The sequence below is a fragment of the Diuraphis noxia genome, unplaced genomic scaffold (genome assembly GCF_037042655.1).
Source record: "Diuraphis noxia isolate RWA-SAM2 unplaced genomic scaffold, SU_Dnox_SAM2 contig0004, whole genome shotgun sequence".
Lineage (NCBI taxonomy): Eukaryota > Metazoa > Arthropoda > Insecta > Hemiptera > Aphididae > Diuraphis > Diuraphis noxia.
The window spans coordinates 38,311,108-38,324,599 of NW_028301714.1; the positions used below are offsets into that span (position 1 = coordinate 38,311,108).

The window sequence follows — 13,492 nt, forward strand, 5'->3', positions numbered from 1 at the left end:
TTTGAAATAATGAGTATGGTCAGCATAATTTAATCAAATTATGAGCGTATAAAGACGTAATCTTAAGTTTAAAGCTACTCTGACGGCTAACGCTATGCAAATATAGTTGTTTCATTGTTTGGTGCTTAATTATTATAACATGCGCATCATACGATTGATTTGAATTTTGGCGCCTATACTGCGGTGTAGCAAAATCGCATTTATATGCTGCAAATTGCATTAGTGCATCAGACTCATCAGAGAATAATTACATATAGTAGGATTACTATTTACTATTAACTACTAGTTCACTAGGATTATTACTTATTAGGTATTTTGTTCAGCCGGTCGGTAGCGTTGGTTGCAGCAGCTGATAAAAATAAAATTAAAAAATGTCGCCATCAAAGGGAATTTTGCACGCCTCCGTTACTGGTCACACTGCGTACCGATCAGCCCGATGCCATTGGCTCATCCGCGTACGCACCGCATAATAAATCGCCGTAACGCACGATTTGACGAGTAGAAACATTATTTTTCCCCTCACCCCCGCCAACCGGTATAAAAACAGGAATCATCAAACAAACAAGACACATATAACAAAATATTATACATCATACATCGTTTTTAATTCCCAAATCTCAATATTCCCCAATTCTCAACAGGCGTTCACTTGACACTTACATACGTGAAACGCGACACACACGTTACTACAACAGCTCACAAGGCAATGGCCACCAAGTTCAAAACATAATATTATTACACATTATTGTCACGAAGATAAACATCAAAATTTTCGTTTTTCCCATACATACAAACCGGCAGCAGCCGCGAAGAACACCTTTTTTGTCTGCGTAGGCCGGTGGCGAGGTGATTACTCAAATAGTCAGACTAACGGTCGACTGACAGCAACACATAATCGCCAAAACGATCGACGAACAGTCATTGTAGACAGCATCTCGAACAGTCGAGTGTTCGGCACAAGCCAAAACCAAGCTCAGAATCACACTATCCCCAGAGGCCCAGACTCTCGGAAGTCGGAGGACTATTATAGACTATAGAATAAGAGTATTATAGAGGAGTAGCAAATCAGCTATTCTACCCCCTCTCCTCTCATTCATCATCGCTACCACCACGCCGCCGTTGCGCGCGCGTCACCGATAACACTCATAGTACACGCTCGCACGCACTCACTCACTCGCCGACCGAACGAAAAGCAGCGGATAATAACATTGTACAGTGTGAAAAACGCCGAAAATCCCCGCGTATCGTTTATTATACTCACGCACGCACGGAACGTATACGCGTTTTCGGTTAATTATATTATTAATTTTTTACCTATTTCTATTGATATATTGTTATTTTTTTTTTAAATATTTAAATAATATTATTACTACTGTACACCGCGACGCCGCCGAAGCCGTACCGCACGCACGCACGGGCGCCGCCTTACCGCACGTACGTTTCGTAGTCGTGGTCACGTCTGTCGTCACTCGCTGTATACGCGCACCGTCGAATCCGCCACCAACGGCACGCTGAGAACAGTGAGAACGCCTCATCGCTGCTTCGACATCGACACCGCTGCCGCCATATACCGCGCACCACCTAGACACGCGACGACGAGTCAACAGCAACGCCACACACCCGCACACACACACCCGGCGCAGCAATGGACGATCTTAAGGTCGAGGTGCTCTTCGAGAACGGCGCCTATTATGAGGTGAGCTCCCGATGGGTTTGGAAAGCGGCGGCTGCCGCCATAGCGTCTACCGTCGTCGCGCCCGTGTGCGATTTTAATAGGTTATGGACGCGGACGCCGCCGGTTTTCCCCGTCGAGTCTGCGGCGTGCGACCGGGTCTCCAGACAACACACGCCCGTAACCCTCGCCGACCCTGTTCGAAAAGTCTTTTTATCCACATTACGAAAGCTTTCCTCCTTATTTGAGGTTATTTCGGAGTGATTTTTAAATTTTTTAATAAATTTTCACCGCCCCTCACCTCCCCTCTGGGTCTTCTTGAAATCTCCCCCTGTAATACGATTTCATTAGTATGTACCTACTTAAAAACTGCCCGAGACTGGTATATTTTTCACCAAAGCTTAATATAAGAAAGTTTGTGTAAGATTTAAAATTTTTTTTTTTATTGTCCCCTAAATATAGGATAATTGTCAATGTAAGTACCTACCTACCTATACTGATCAGCAGTTTCATGTTACAAGTTTGTTAAAAATTTCATAAGAATAATATGATATCCCTTGGTATGCCAAACATTTTTGCTTCAAAGCATGATAATCTATACTTTTATGTTTTACTTAACATTTACCTGTTACCATAAAAAAGATTTAAGATATGTAGATTCCTAAAATTTTGTTTGTACCTACCTAGATACAAATAGGTAGGTATTTAAGATAATTTATGAGAATGATGATTAACTTAAATAATTAATTTAATTTATATATGTTTTTAGGGTTTTGTTACGGGTGTAATGGAAAACGAAGTTCTAGTTTCTTTTCCTAATGAGTGAGTATCGCTTATCTATTTATAATAATACTTTTATTTGTTTTTCAATGAATAATTTGTATTTAAATAATAAGACTAGTCTTAACAATAATTAATGTTTTGTTAAGTCAGGTTTTATATCAATTTTTACAGTTATATTAATATAATTGCATGATACTAAATACTGTCCCGAATATCTAAAAGGGATTTTTTTTTTTAAATAGTAACTACAGATTAATATATTTTAAAGGTTACCTATTCTTTATTTTGTATATGATTTTAGTTATAAGTATTAATTATTCAAGAAATAATTTTTTTTATTTTCGATTAATATTAACCCTCTGGAAATAAATATTTTTATGGGTATCTATATATTCGTGCCTCCAATCTTTTATAGGTATATGATATTTAAATTTTAAAACTTTTTCCCTTAGTCATATAGATATTTGTAATTCTCTAATTAGTAGTGGGTTAACCAGGGATGGATGGAAAATGTTTTAAACTGATTTCAACTTTTAAGCAAATTATCAAAAAAAAAAAAATATTTATATATATAAATTTATCTAGTGAGTAGTTTTAAATAATGGTTAAATGAAATTTAATATAATAATCATGGTGAGTATAGTATGCTTAAGAATTTATTAGTCCATTATTTACACAACGCTGCATTAATGTCTTTAATTTTATTCTCGTTGTCACTCAATTTCCAATAACTTAACTATCGCTGTATCATACTTTTTATAAATACATACATTTTAATTTTAAAAATGTCTAGTTAACAATAATTAATTTAAACGTAAACATATAGCTTAAAACTATTATTTTTGTTTTTAAGATTTGACTAATGTGTATTAAATTATACTAGCTATAACACTCTGCACACAAATTATAGACATGCTTTTTTTTTAAATTGAAATTTTCATTTGGGTTTTCATTCTATGCGTTAATATAAGAAAAATAAGTGTAATCAAGACAGCCCAATAACTAAATGTTGTTAGTGCTGTCATGTATAAGAGACATAGGTAGTAATCAAATGATTAATAACTGAACTTTCTATAGTTTTAAGGTATATAATATTAGATTTTCATAATCTCTATTCATGCTTAAACTAAATATGTTATGTTAAAGAAAAATTTACTGTGCACTCACTATATAGTACCTACTGAGTATTTTTGTTGTTTACTCTAAAATTGGTATTTCATCTTGGTAATAACTTAAGTTTGTTTTAATATTAAATTGTTTTTTAATTTAACACTTGTTGATTACTTCTGAAATGTTGAATTAAATTGATAAATAAAGAATATATTTCCATTTTTTCTTTAAATTAAATTTGATCGCAGATTTAATGAAGATATAGGTACTATGATAATTGTTGAAATTAATGGAAAGAAGTTAAGCTAATATTATGTACCTTCCATAGATGTTTATAAACTTGGGCAGTGAAATAAAAAAGAAACTACTAAGTTTACTTTTAAATTTTTTGTTTATATAAATATGGATAAGTTATGGAAATTCTTACTTTAAGCCTCTTTCCTAGATTGTCTTTGACTGTACTAAAACATTAAGTTATTAGTACCTTGCTAAATAATAATACATATTTTATAATTTTTAGTTGGTATCCTGAAACTAAATTCAATTGTGACAATGTTCGTCTTCCCTTGTTAGATGAACAGTGTAGTACTGAATTTGTTGATAATCAAGAAATAGAAGTAAAATCAGTCAGAGAACCTCATCCTTGTTATGGATGGGTAAAAGCAGTGATAAAAATTATCAGTGGTAACCCACCATCCCAGTTTGTTGTCCAATATTTCAACTCAACAGTTACAGAAATAGTCTCTCCAGACCGAGTTAGATGCAGTAACATAAATCCTCACATTAATGGCGATACATTTTATAAGTTCGATATTGATGTACCTGAAGATGTTAGAGAATCGTATGTAAAAAAAAATGTTTAAACTTAATCAGTTTTAATAGTTAAAATTTAACACTGTCACAAAAGTATTTTGAATAACTATATGTTTAATCTTTTAGTGCTAAAATTGATGGTATCCACAAAGATTTGCAGAAAGCAATTGGCGCATCCCTAGTGTTATATAATCCAGATCAATCAGTTTTGAGTGTTATATCTCGTTCACCATTAACCAGTAAAAGAGCGTTGATGTTAGCTGACATGCACTTCAGAAACCTAAACCAAAAGGTTATGTTGATTAAGAAGACTGAAGAGTTAGCCAGGCAACTGGAAAGTTCCAAGCTACAGATTACATCATCATCTTATACTGATGAATTCAATGTACGTGATGATCTTATGGGTTTGGCTATTGGTGCTCATGGCACTAATATCCAACAAGCTCGCAGGGTTGACGGTATTACAAATATTGAATTAGATGAACATACTGGCGTTTTTAAAATTTATGGAGAAGTAAGTTAGTTTTATTGTACTTAATTAAAAAATATCTAATAATATTTATTTAAGAATAAAGATGCTGTAATGAAAGCACGAGGAATTTTAGAGTATAGAGAAGAATTTCTTCAAGTTCCAAGAGATTTCATAGGAAAAGTAATTGGTAAAAATGGTAGAAACATTCAAGATATTGTTGATAAGAGTGGAGTGGTAAGTTATTTTATGTATCATAATATTATTTTTAAGATCCACTATATAATGGATTTACAATTTTTCTTTTACTTAATCACAATGCTCTCCTATATAGAAATTTGATTCATTCAAAGTATGTGATGCCCTTGTGTGTTATCTGTCTCTGTCTTTCAAATGTGTAATATAGCAAAAACTGTAAATAGTACGAAATAAAACCACTTAGTATGTACTACTTGTATAGAAACACCAAAATTTAACACAATATAGAAGATGATATTTTCTCTGTCATAGCATTTTTATTTGTTTGATATCTTTAAAAGAAAAAATTTAAATACTTATCCTAACTTCAGTAAATTTTGATATATTGGTCTTTACAAAAGAATATAAAGGCTGTGATGTTTTTTGCGACAAAAAATAATTCTCCTTTTTTCATAGTGAAAATTTGGTTTCTTAGTTATAACAATTGACTGCCATGTTTCGCACTTGTAAGATGGAGACAACACATGCAAGTATTACATCCTTTTAACTTTAGTACATTGGAAACATTTTAGAAATCATACACAAAACATTGCCTATAAAAATACTATAATTTTATTTTTAGTATTCATTTGGCATTTACCTTTTAATTGGTACTTGTTATGTGTAATAATAATAATAATAAAATACTCTGTACATTATATTATATTGCGAGATGATTTTGAAGTTTTTTTTTGTTATAATGGTATACTACTATACTATTATAAAAGTATAGTTACTTATTTAAATTTGACATTGAAAAATATATCACATGTTTTTTTTAAATATTATATTATTGTTATTTCTATTTCAATTTAAACGGTTGAATTTTATTCTTGTTATTGTAGATCAGAGTAAAAATTGAAGGTGATAATGAGCCACAACCTACCATTCCTCGTGAAGAGGGTCAAGTTCCTTTTGTGTTTGTTGGCACAGTAGAAAGCATATCTAATGCTAAAGTTCTACTAGAATATCATTTAGAACACCTTAAAGTATTTATTTTATCTGTTTATACTAGAATTCTTTTAAAATAATTAGACATTTTCAAATTTAGGAACTTGAACAAATTAGGCAAGAAAAAATGGGAATGGAACAAGAGTTACGCAGTATTCACAGTACTGGACCAGCTTACCCACATACTATGATTCCCAATTATACGATGCAAAGGCGAAATGACCGGTAAAATACCAAAATTATATATATTTTATTAATAAAAAAAATTTGAAGTACTCTGATGTACTTATAAATACTTAGTCTTGCCATAAGTTCTGTCCCTATTTATCAGTTAATATTTTACGATAACACTAATGACTTTGTTTATGAATATAATTTTCAACAATTGTATATTTACTATTTTTGGTTAGTACGATAGTTCACGTCACGTATTAAACATGGAATGGGGTATTAAAGAAAATCGTGTTGCTGTTATTGCGTTATTTAAATGTAATAAAACACCATTAGAGATTTTCAACTTATTGAAACTGTTGAAAATAACGAAAAAATTTGTTTATCGGACCATAAAACGGTTCAACGAGTTCAACACTATAGATGACAAGCCAAGAAGTGGACGTCCGCGTGAAATAAGAACAAATGCAGCAGTCAAAGCTGTCGCACAGAGGATTCGCAGAAATCCACTTCGCAAGCAAAAAATCATGGCTAGAGAAATGAAAATTCCACCAAGAACCATGTCACGAATAATTAAAGAAGACCTTGGTCTTGGTGCTTATCGAAGAAGCACCGGTCAGCGGTTGACAAACGCTTTACGTCAAATTAGAACGACAAGAGCGAAGAAGTTACTTAAGCGGTACGCAAAAAATGGCCACAGACAGATACTGTTTACAGATGAAAAAATTTTTACTGTAGAAGAAAAATTTAACCGTCAAAATGATAGAGTTTATGCTCACAACTCTCGGGAAGCTGCTGAAAAAATTCAAAGAGTAGAAAGAGGACATCATCCAGCCTCGGTGATGGTTTGGTGGGGAGTGTCATATGAGGGTGTTACTCAACTGCATTTCTGTGAGCAGGGAGTCAAAACACGTGCGGTTAACTACCAAAATGATATTTTAGAAAAGGTAGTGAAGCCTTTAAGTGATACTTTGTTTGTAGGAAAGAACTGGACCTTTCAGCAGGATTCAGCGCCTGCACATAAAGCAAAAACCACACAACGCTGGTTAGAGGTCAATTTACCTGAATTTATCGCCGCTCAAGATTGGCCCTCGGGAAGTCCAGACCTCAATCCTTTGGACTACAGATTGTGGAATATTTTAGAGGAGAAGGCCTGCTCTAAGCCCCATCGAAATATCGAATCATTAAAAGCCGATTTGGTAAAATCAGCTGCCTCAATACCGTTAGAAGTGGTGCGTGCTGTCATAGACGAGTGGCCAGATCGTTTGAAGAAGTGTATAAATGCAAATGGTGGACATTTTGAATAGTATTTATTTATTTTAGATACTAAGTTAATAAAGAATAAATAACATCAGTTTTTTTATATTTGTTTTATTTTATTTATTAATTATACACCTTTGTATAAGGGACAGAACTTATGGCACGACTAAGTAGTATGATACAAGGGAAAGGATATTTCTTTCAACCTTAATAGCCTTATATTGAATGCTTGAAACACGCATAAACTTTTACTGAACTTAGTGTATTATTAGAACAGTAATACATTTTCTTTGAATACAAAATTTGTTTGCTCAATCTATATTTTGTACTTAACGTAACTTTTTTATTGGCTTAAAGTATCCATTTTAATTATAAAAATTGGTAATTTGTTAAATAGCTTATAATACTTATGAAATAATATAATTTACATAGATTGATTAGGAGTTCACATTTTCTCAGTTAAAATATATGGACTCTTTCTGATTAATGTTGATCAAATATGATATTTTATAGCAAAAACACAATTTAGACTTTTTTAATTAAGTCAGAATTGTATTTTCAAACATTTAGTTTACTACGGTAAAAAATATATAGATTGTTATAATCCTAAGTAAACGTTATTTTAAAGTAAGCAATTATTAGTGTTGAAAATTTTTAAGTACGTTTCAGCTTAGTTTTTATCTTGAGTTTGGAAATGTATATTTTAAAACAATGTTTTAGTCCATCAAAATGTTTGTTCCTATTGAAACCACCAAAAATACTAAATAATATTACTACAATTTAGATTGTTGGTAGTCTGTCCACATTACTTTATCATAACAATCCTCTAATATCAGACTTGGATAAATAATAAACTAAGAGTAGATTAAAATATTTTGTTCTGAAAAATTAACATTAGATTTCTATAAATAGACTTTTATTTTATAAGTATTACATTTAACAGCCCTGTTCACTTTATTAATATATTTTTATATATTTTATACACATAAAATAGGTTCAAAACATATTGAGTAATTGCCACATAATAATCACTGGCATCATCTGTATATAAACTGAATTTGGCCATTTGTTAAATATTTAACTAAAACGATTGATTATTTGTACAGTAACTTTAATGCTGACAGCGAAAACATGAATAATGGTCTGAGTAACTCCATGGGAAGAGGAAGTAACAGACCTAGGGGTACCTCAAATCGTGGTCGAGGCTCAAGACATGATTTTTATACCAATAGTAAGTATTTATTTTTCTAGGCTTAAAAGATACAATGTATCTAAAAATATATAAATTGTTTTAGGTGGTAGTAGAAACCAACATCCAGATGGAGTTGATGATAGACTTCCACCACCTCCTCAACGTCCTAATCAATACCAGTACAACCGTTCAATTGGTCAAGGAAACAACTTGTCTAGAGAACGTCGCGGTGGTAGTAGTAATTCAGCTCCAAGAGGTTCCAGGGGTGGTGGAAATAGGCGAATGGATGATAGAAGAAGAACAGCTGATGATGAAAATACAATTCTTGATAATGCTCAAGACAGTGGTGATAGAGGTATTAAATCAAGTTGTTAATCATTTTTTGTGCTTTTGTTTGTTTGTTTTTGAATGAAGTATTTAAAAGTGGTGCTTATTCTACTAAAAAAAAAAAAAAATGATAGTGATAATGAGTATAGTATGTTATTAGAATAAGGTATTTTTTAAAGTATTTTGATACTAGTAAGATTTGGATTGCTTTAATTTAATTATTTTGCACTTTTTTAGCAATATTTTATTAATATACATATGTATAATTTTAACTAGATATGAATCTAGAGCAACGATTCAAATTTTCAAATGAATTTAAAAAATAATACTTATATAATTTTAGTATAAGTATTTATAGTTTTTTAGAATGTAATCAAACATTTAAATCGATCTGAAAACATGCTAAAAATCAGAATAAAATAATTATTTAAACTTCTCGTTCATTTCATAAGTTTTTTCTTTTATTACATTCTATTTAAATAACAGTAAAATCTTCACTTTTGTGTTTCATACATGTTATTGAATATTAATCCTATCAATATTTTGCTTTTTTGATTATAATATCTTCTCAAAAATATTTGGATATCAATCGATATTGAGTGATTCCATAGTGTTAATTTTTGTTTCTCATTTAAAGTACTATTCAGATAATATATATATATATATATAATCCATTTATTGTTAAAATGTTCACAATTAAATAAATCTGCAATTTACTGTAGAAATTACGTCTAATATAATCCATTTTTTAAGGTGTTTTCTCTTTATTGTATTGATATTACTCAAAGACTCAAACTTTAAGTTAACACTATTTTTTAACTTACATTTAACTACATATTATATCATTTATTATCTTCCATATGTATAATACTGGGTGCGGAGGAAGTCTTAAATAAAAATAAATAATATATCGTTTATTAAATTAATATTTTTAATTATCATTTTTTTCTCTTATTTTATTCTATTTTGCGCTAGAGTCTGTATCTAGTGTGGACGCGCAAGTACCGAAGTCCAAAAGCAGTCAAAAACGAAGAATTCGCGCCATTGCTGCTGCTCAAGGTGAACCATCAATCAATTCTAATCCCATTGGTAGTAATAGTGACAATGCTAATGACTGTAAGTAATGCATAACTAAAAAAAAGCTTGTAAATAATAAAAGCACGGATAGAAGTTTGTGTTGCAAAGATGAATAACAAAAAATCCTGTATTTTTTTGGAAAGACCCAGTGACTGATACAGGAGTACCACATTAAATTTGTTGTTATTAGATAGATTAGCTACATATTCGAATTTTGATAGCAATTGTATATTTATGAAGTACCACATTTAATATAATAGTTTTGTTATTGGAGGAGTACCTTTATATTGCATGATTTTAATTTATTTATTGACATTAAACATAAATTGTATTGAATACATTAATAATTTTAGTTAAATAAGCCAAATCTATAAACAAAGCACATCTTAATCATACTATATAATTAGATATTAATTGAATTGCTTATAGATGCTTATGTATATATATATTTTATATCGTTTTAGAAATGTAATTACACTAACATATATACTTAGTATTATACTTTTTTTTCATTGCTAAATTAACTACTAAAATTATTAAACTATACTCTATATAACAATGGTTCTCAACTGGACTGTCCTAAAATTTCCTGCAAAATTATTGAAAATTGAAAAATTTATAACACATATAATAATATGTCCTGAGATTTGTATTGATACACCTAGGGTACCGTAAACAAAATAATTGAGAATCAGTGCTTATATAAAATAAGAGTACAGCATTTTTGTGCATGTTAGGTTAGGTTATATTAGGTTTTTATGCATGTCCAAATATTATTGTACCAACAAGCAATAGCAAGCCACTAGAATTTGATACCCACTGTTGGCAGCCGTTGTCTGTGGTGTGCTCGTGATATATTTTTTATGTGGGTTGAGCATGCACAAACTTGACAGATTTCTACATGTTATGCTCTTATTCTAATTTGAGTTAAGTTATGGTTGATTATAAACATGCTTCTGAGCTAATGATATTTTGATGATTTAGGGACATATGACTTCAGTAATGACATTAAAAATGAACCAATCAGCACGTCTCAGACTACCAACAATGGAAGTACTAATAATGGTAATGCGAACAATGGAAACACCAAACCAGCTAAAACTCAGAAGTCCAAAGGTCAACAGAATAAGTCTCCTGCAAAGAACAAGTCTAACAGCACTACATCTACAACTAATGGACAACAAGTCATAGTAAATGGCTCATCATCTGCACCAGATGCCGATTCTGCCTAAGTTTTAAACCAACAACATAACATCTAAAAGAAACATAAAGTTAATTTTATTTTTCTAAAAAAAAAAAAAAAACATTTCTCGTGGTATAAAGATTTCAAACCACTAATATTTTATTATAAATATTTAAAAAATAATAATAATTAACAACAAATGATAGCATCTTATAAATGTGTGGGAATTAATGTAATTGTATTAGAATTCTTTTCTGCACTTATAGATATTTATATTTTTTATTTTCTCAATGTAAAAATGTCATGTTAAATACAAAAAAAAGATATATCTGAAATCTGCTTTCTTAATGCATGACACAACAATATATATGTGTATACAAATGTAACAACAAATTAGGTTTTTTCTAGAGGACCTCAATATTGAGATTTATTAAGTGTTAGTAAAAATTCAAATATCTATTTATTATGTTTGTCAGCAAATAAAAAAGCTTAACAGATTATTTCTAACTAATTAAAATTAAAAACAAAAAAAAATTCATTATTTATTTATATATACCTAATTTTTCTATTAACAGTGTGTTCTTTATGAATTTGTTTGAAATTTTAATTTCAAATAAAAATATTCACAAACCAATTTTTATAAAATATACTCATTTCTATATCCTTAATATTCGTAGACATTTTTTAAAATGCAATTTTCTTAAATAAAAATTTAAAAAATATAATATTATTTTGAAACAGAATTCATTATATACTTTTTTTTTTATTGTTAATATTATTCAATATAATTATACAACAATAATAATTAATATTATAATGAATTAAATTTATACTTAAAACAAAAATATAGTGAGTTAGATTTGTTAATTGTCAGTAATTGTGAGTCACAATGTCAAAATCGTGTACGTAAAACAAAATATTAGTAAAACACATAAAAATCTCCAATAAAATGATCTTTAAACAGATAGTTTTTTCACTCGTACTATGCTAATATGCATTTATTTTTTGCGTACACTTTTAAACAAATCCAATACTTTTGGTTCTGTTTATTATTATAGGTACTTATTTATTTATTATTTTTAAAACTAATATTAGTAGTTCTATAATAATTTAATTAATAATTATGTTGATAACATTTTTTTTAATGTATGAATTAATAGGGTGTGCAGTCCAAATAAAATTGGTCATTAGGCTACAATTTATTCAATCGTAGTACACGGTTAACGTCATGTTTGTACTAAATTTTGTCAAAGTCGTTGTAATGGAAGGACGACAATTTGATTGTGTCTTATTAATAAGTAAAACTTATCTGCGAGTAGAAGATCACTCATTATGTCTTAAATGTCTAATTATTATGTCTCACTAAAGTGAATGATTCGAGTAATTTTGGCACCTTGTTTAGTGGATTTTGCTGCAATTGTCCAGCATTATTATATATTGTGACTTTTTCATTGATGTATACATAATATATATTATATATTATATTACGATCATTATAAATTATACATGCCTATTCTCTTATATAAATTTTTATAAATGTATTAATATATTATACAAGTATACTATATATTATATACATATAATTATATAAGATATTAAAGGTAATATACATCCTCATAATATACTATTAGTTATATAGTATAATCTACTGAAATACATTATTATAATTTTTTTTTTTTTTGCATAATAAATAAATTGTACATTTTTGAAATAATTTATAAGATATTCTCTTGTTTTATTTTGTCATTACTCCTACTCTTCTGTACTGGTACTTCTTAAATGATTAATCTTGTATTTACGTACGTAATTGAGTAATAAACAACCATACATATTTTTAAGCATGGAGTCTCGATTCTGTTCCAAAAAAATATTAACGACCCATTTGCTGTCACAGAAACACCAGAATTAAAGGTACCTTTTTTTTTTGTATCGAGAGCCAGAGAAGGAACCACCGTGTTAGCATTACTTCTAGACTACGTGTACCTTGATTGTCTTATTTGGTGAATAAACGATACAAGGACGGGTGGCAGTATTGTGTTTAACAGTTTCAACCCTTTCCTGGTTTTTGAACAGGAAAAAAAAAGACTACAGGTACCTGTATAAAAAAACATTTATTTTTTGTAATATTGGACGATTCCTTACATAATAAAAATAAAAAAAAAAATTAAAGATGCCAGAGAAAAACTCATGCTCCCCAACAACCTATGTGAAATACTAGCACCAAACACGGAAAGAACATCTTCACTC

At 29.9% G+C, this 13,492-nt stretch overlaps 1 protein-coding gene across 3 annotated transcripts; it reads left to right on the top strand.

The window, feature by feature from the left end:
• The first annotated feature begins 1,170 nt into the window (after positions 1-1,170).
• Fmr1 (synaptic functional regulator FMR1) lies at positions 1,171-12,959 on the top strand. 3 transcript variants are annotated; one of them, XM_015512073.2, is made up of 11 exons: positions 1,171-1,696; positions 2,442-2,494; positions 4,086-4,406; positions 4,505-4,892; positions 4,947-5,084; positions 5,930-6,073; positions 6,136-6,260; positions 8,573-8,697; positions 8,762-9,013; positions 9,961-10,044; positions 11,047-12,959. In XM_015512073.2, exons 1-11 carry the CDS (start codon positions 1,646-1,648, stop codon positions 11,292-11,294), a joined length of 1,929 nt encoding a protein of 642 aa, XP_015367559.2. In that variant the 5' UTR covers positions 1,171-1,645; the 3' UTR covers positions 11,295-12,959. The 3 variants fall into 3 exon arrangements, with proteins under 3 accessions (XP_015367559.2, XP_015367560.2, XP_015367558.2); XM_015512072.2 differs by having other exon boundaries at positions 1,173-1,696; positions 9,961-10,101; XM_015512074.2 differs by lacking the exon at positions 9,961-10,044.
• Positions 12,960-13,492: the final 533 nt, after the last annotated feature.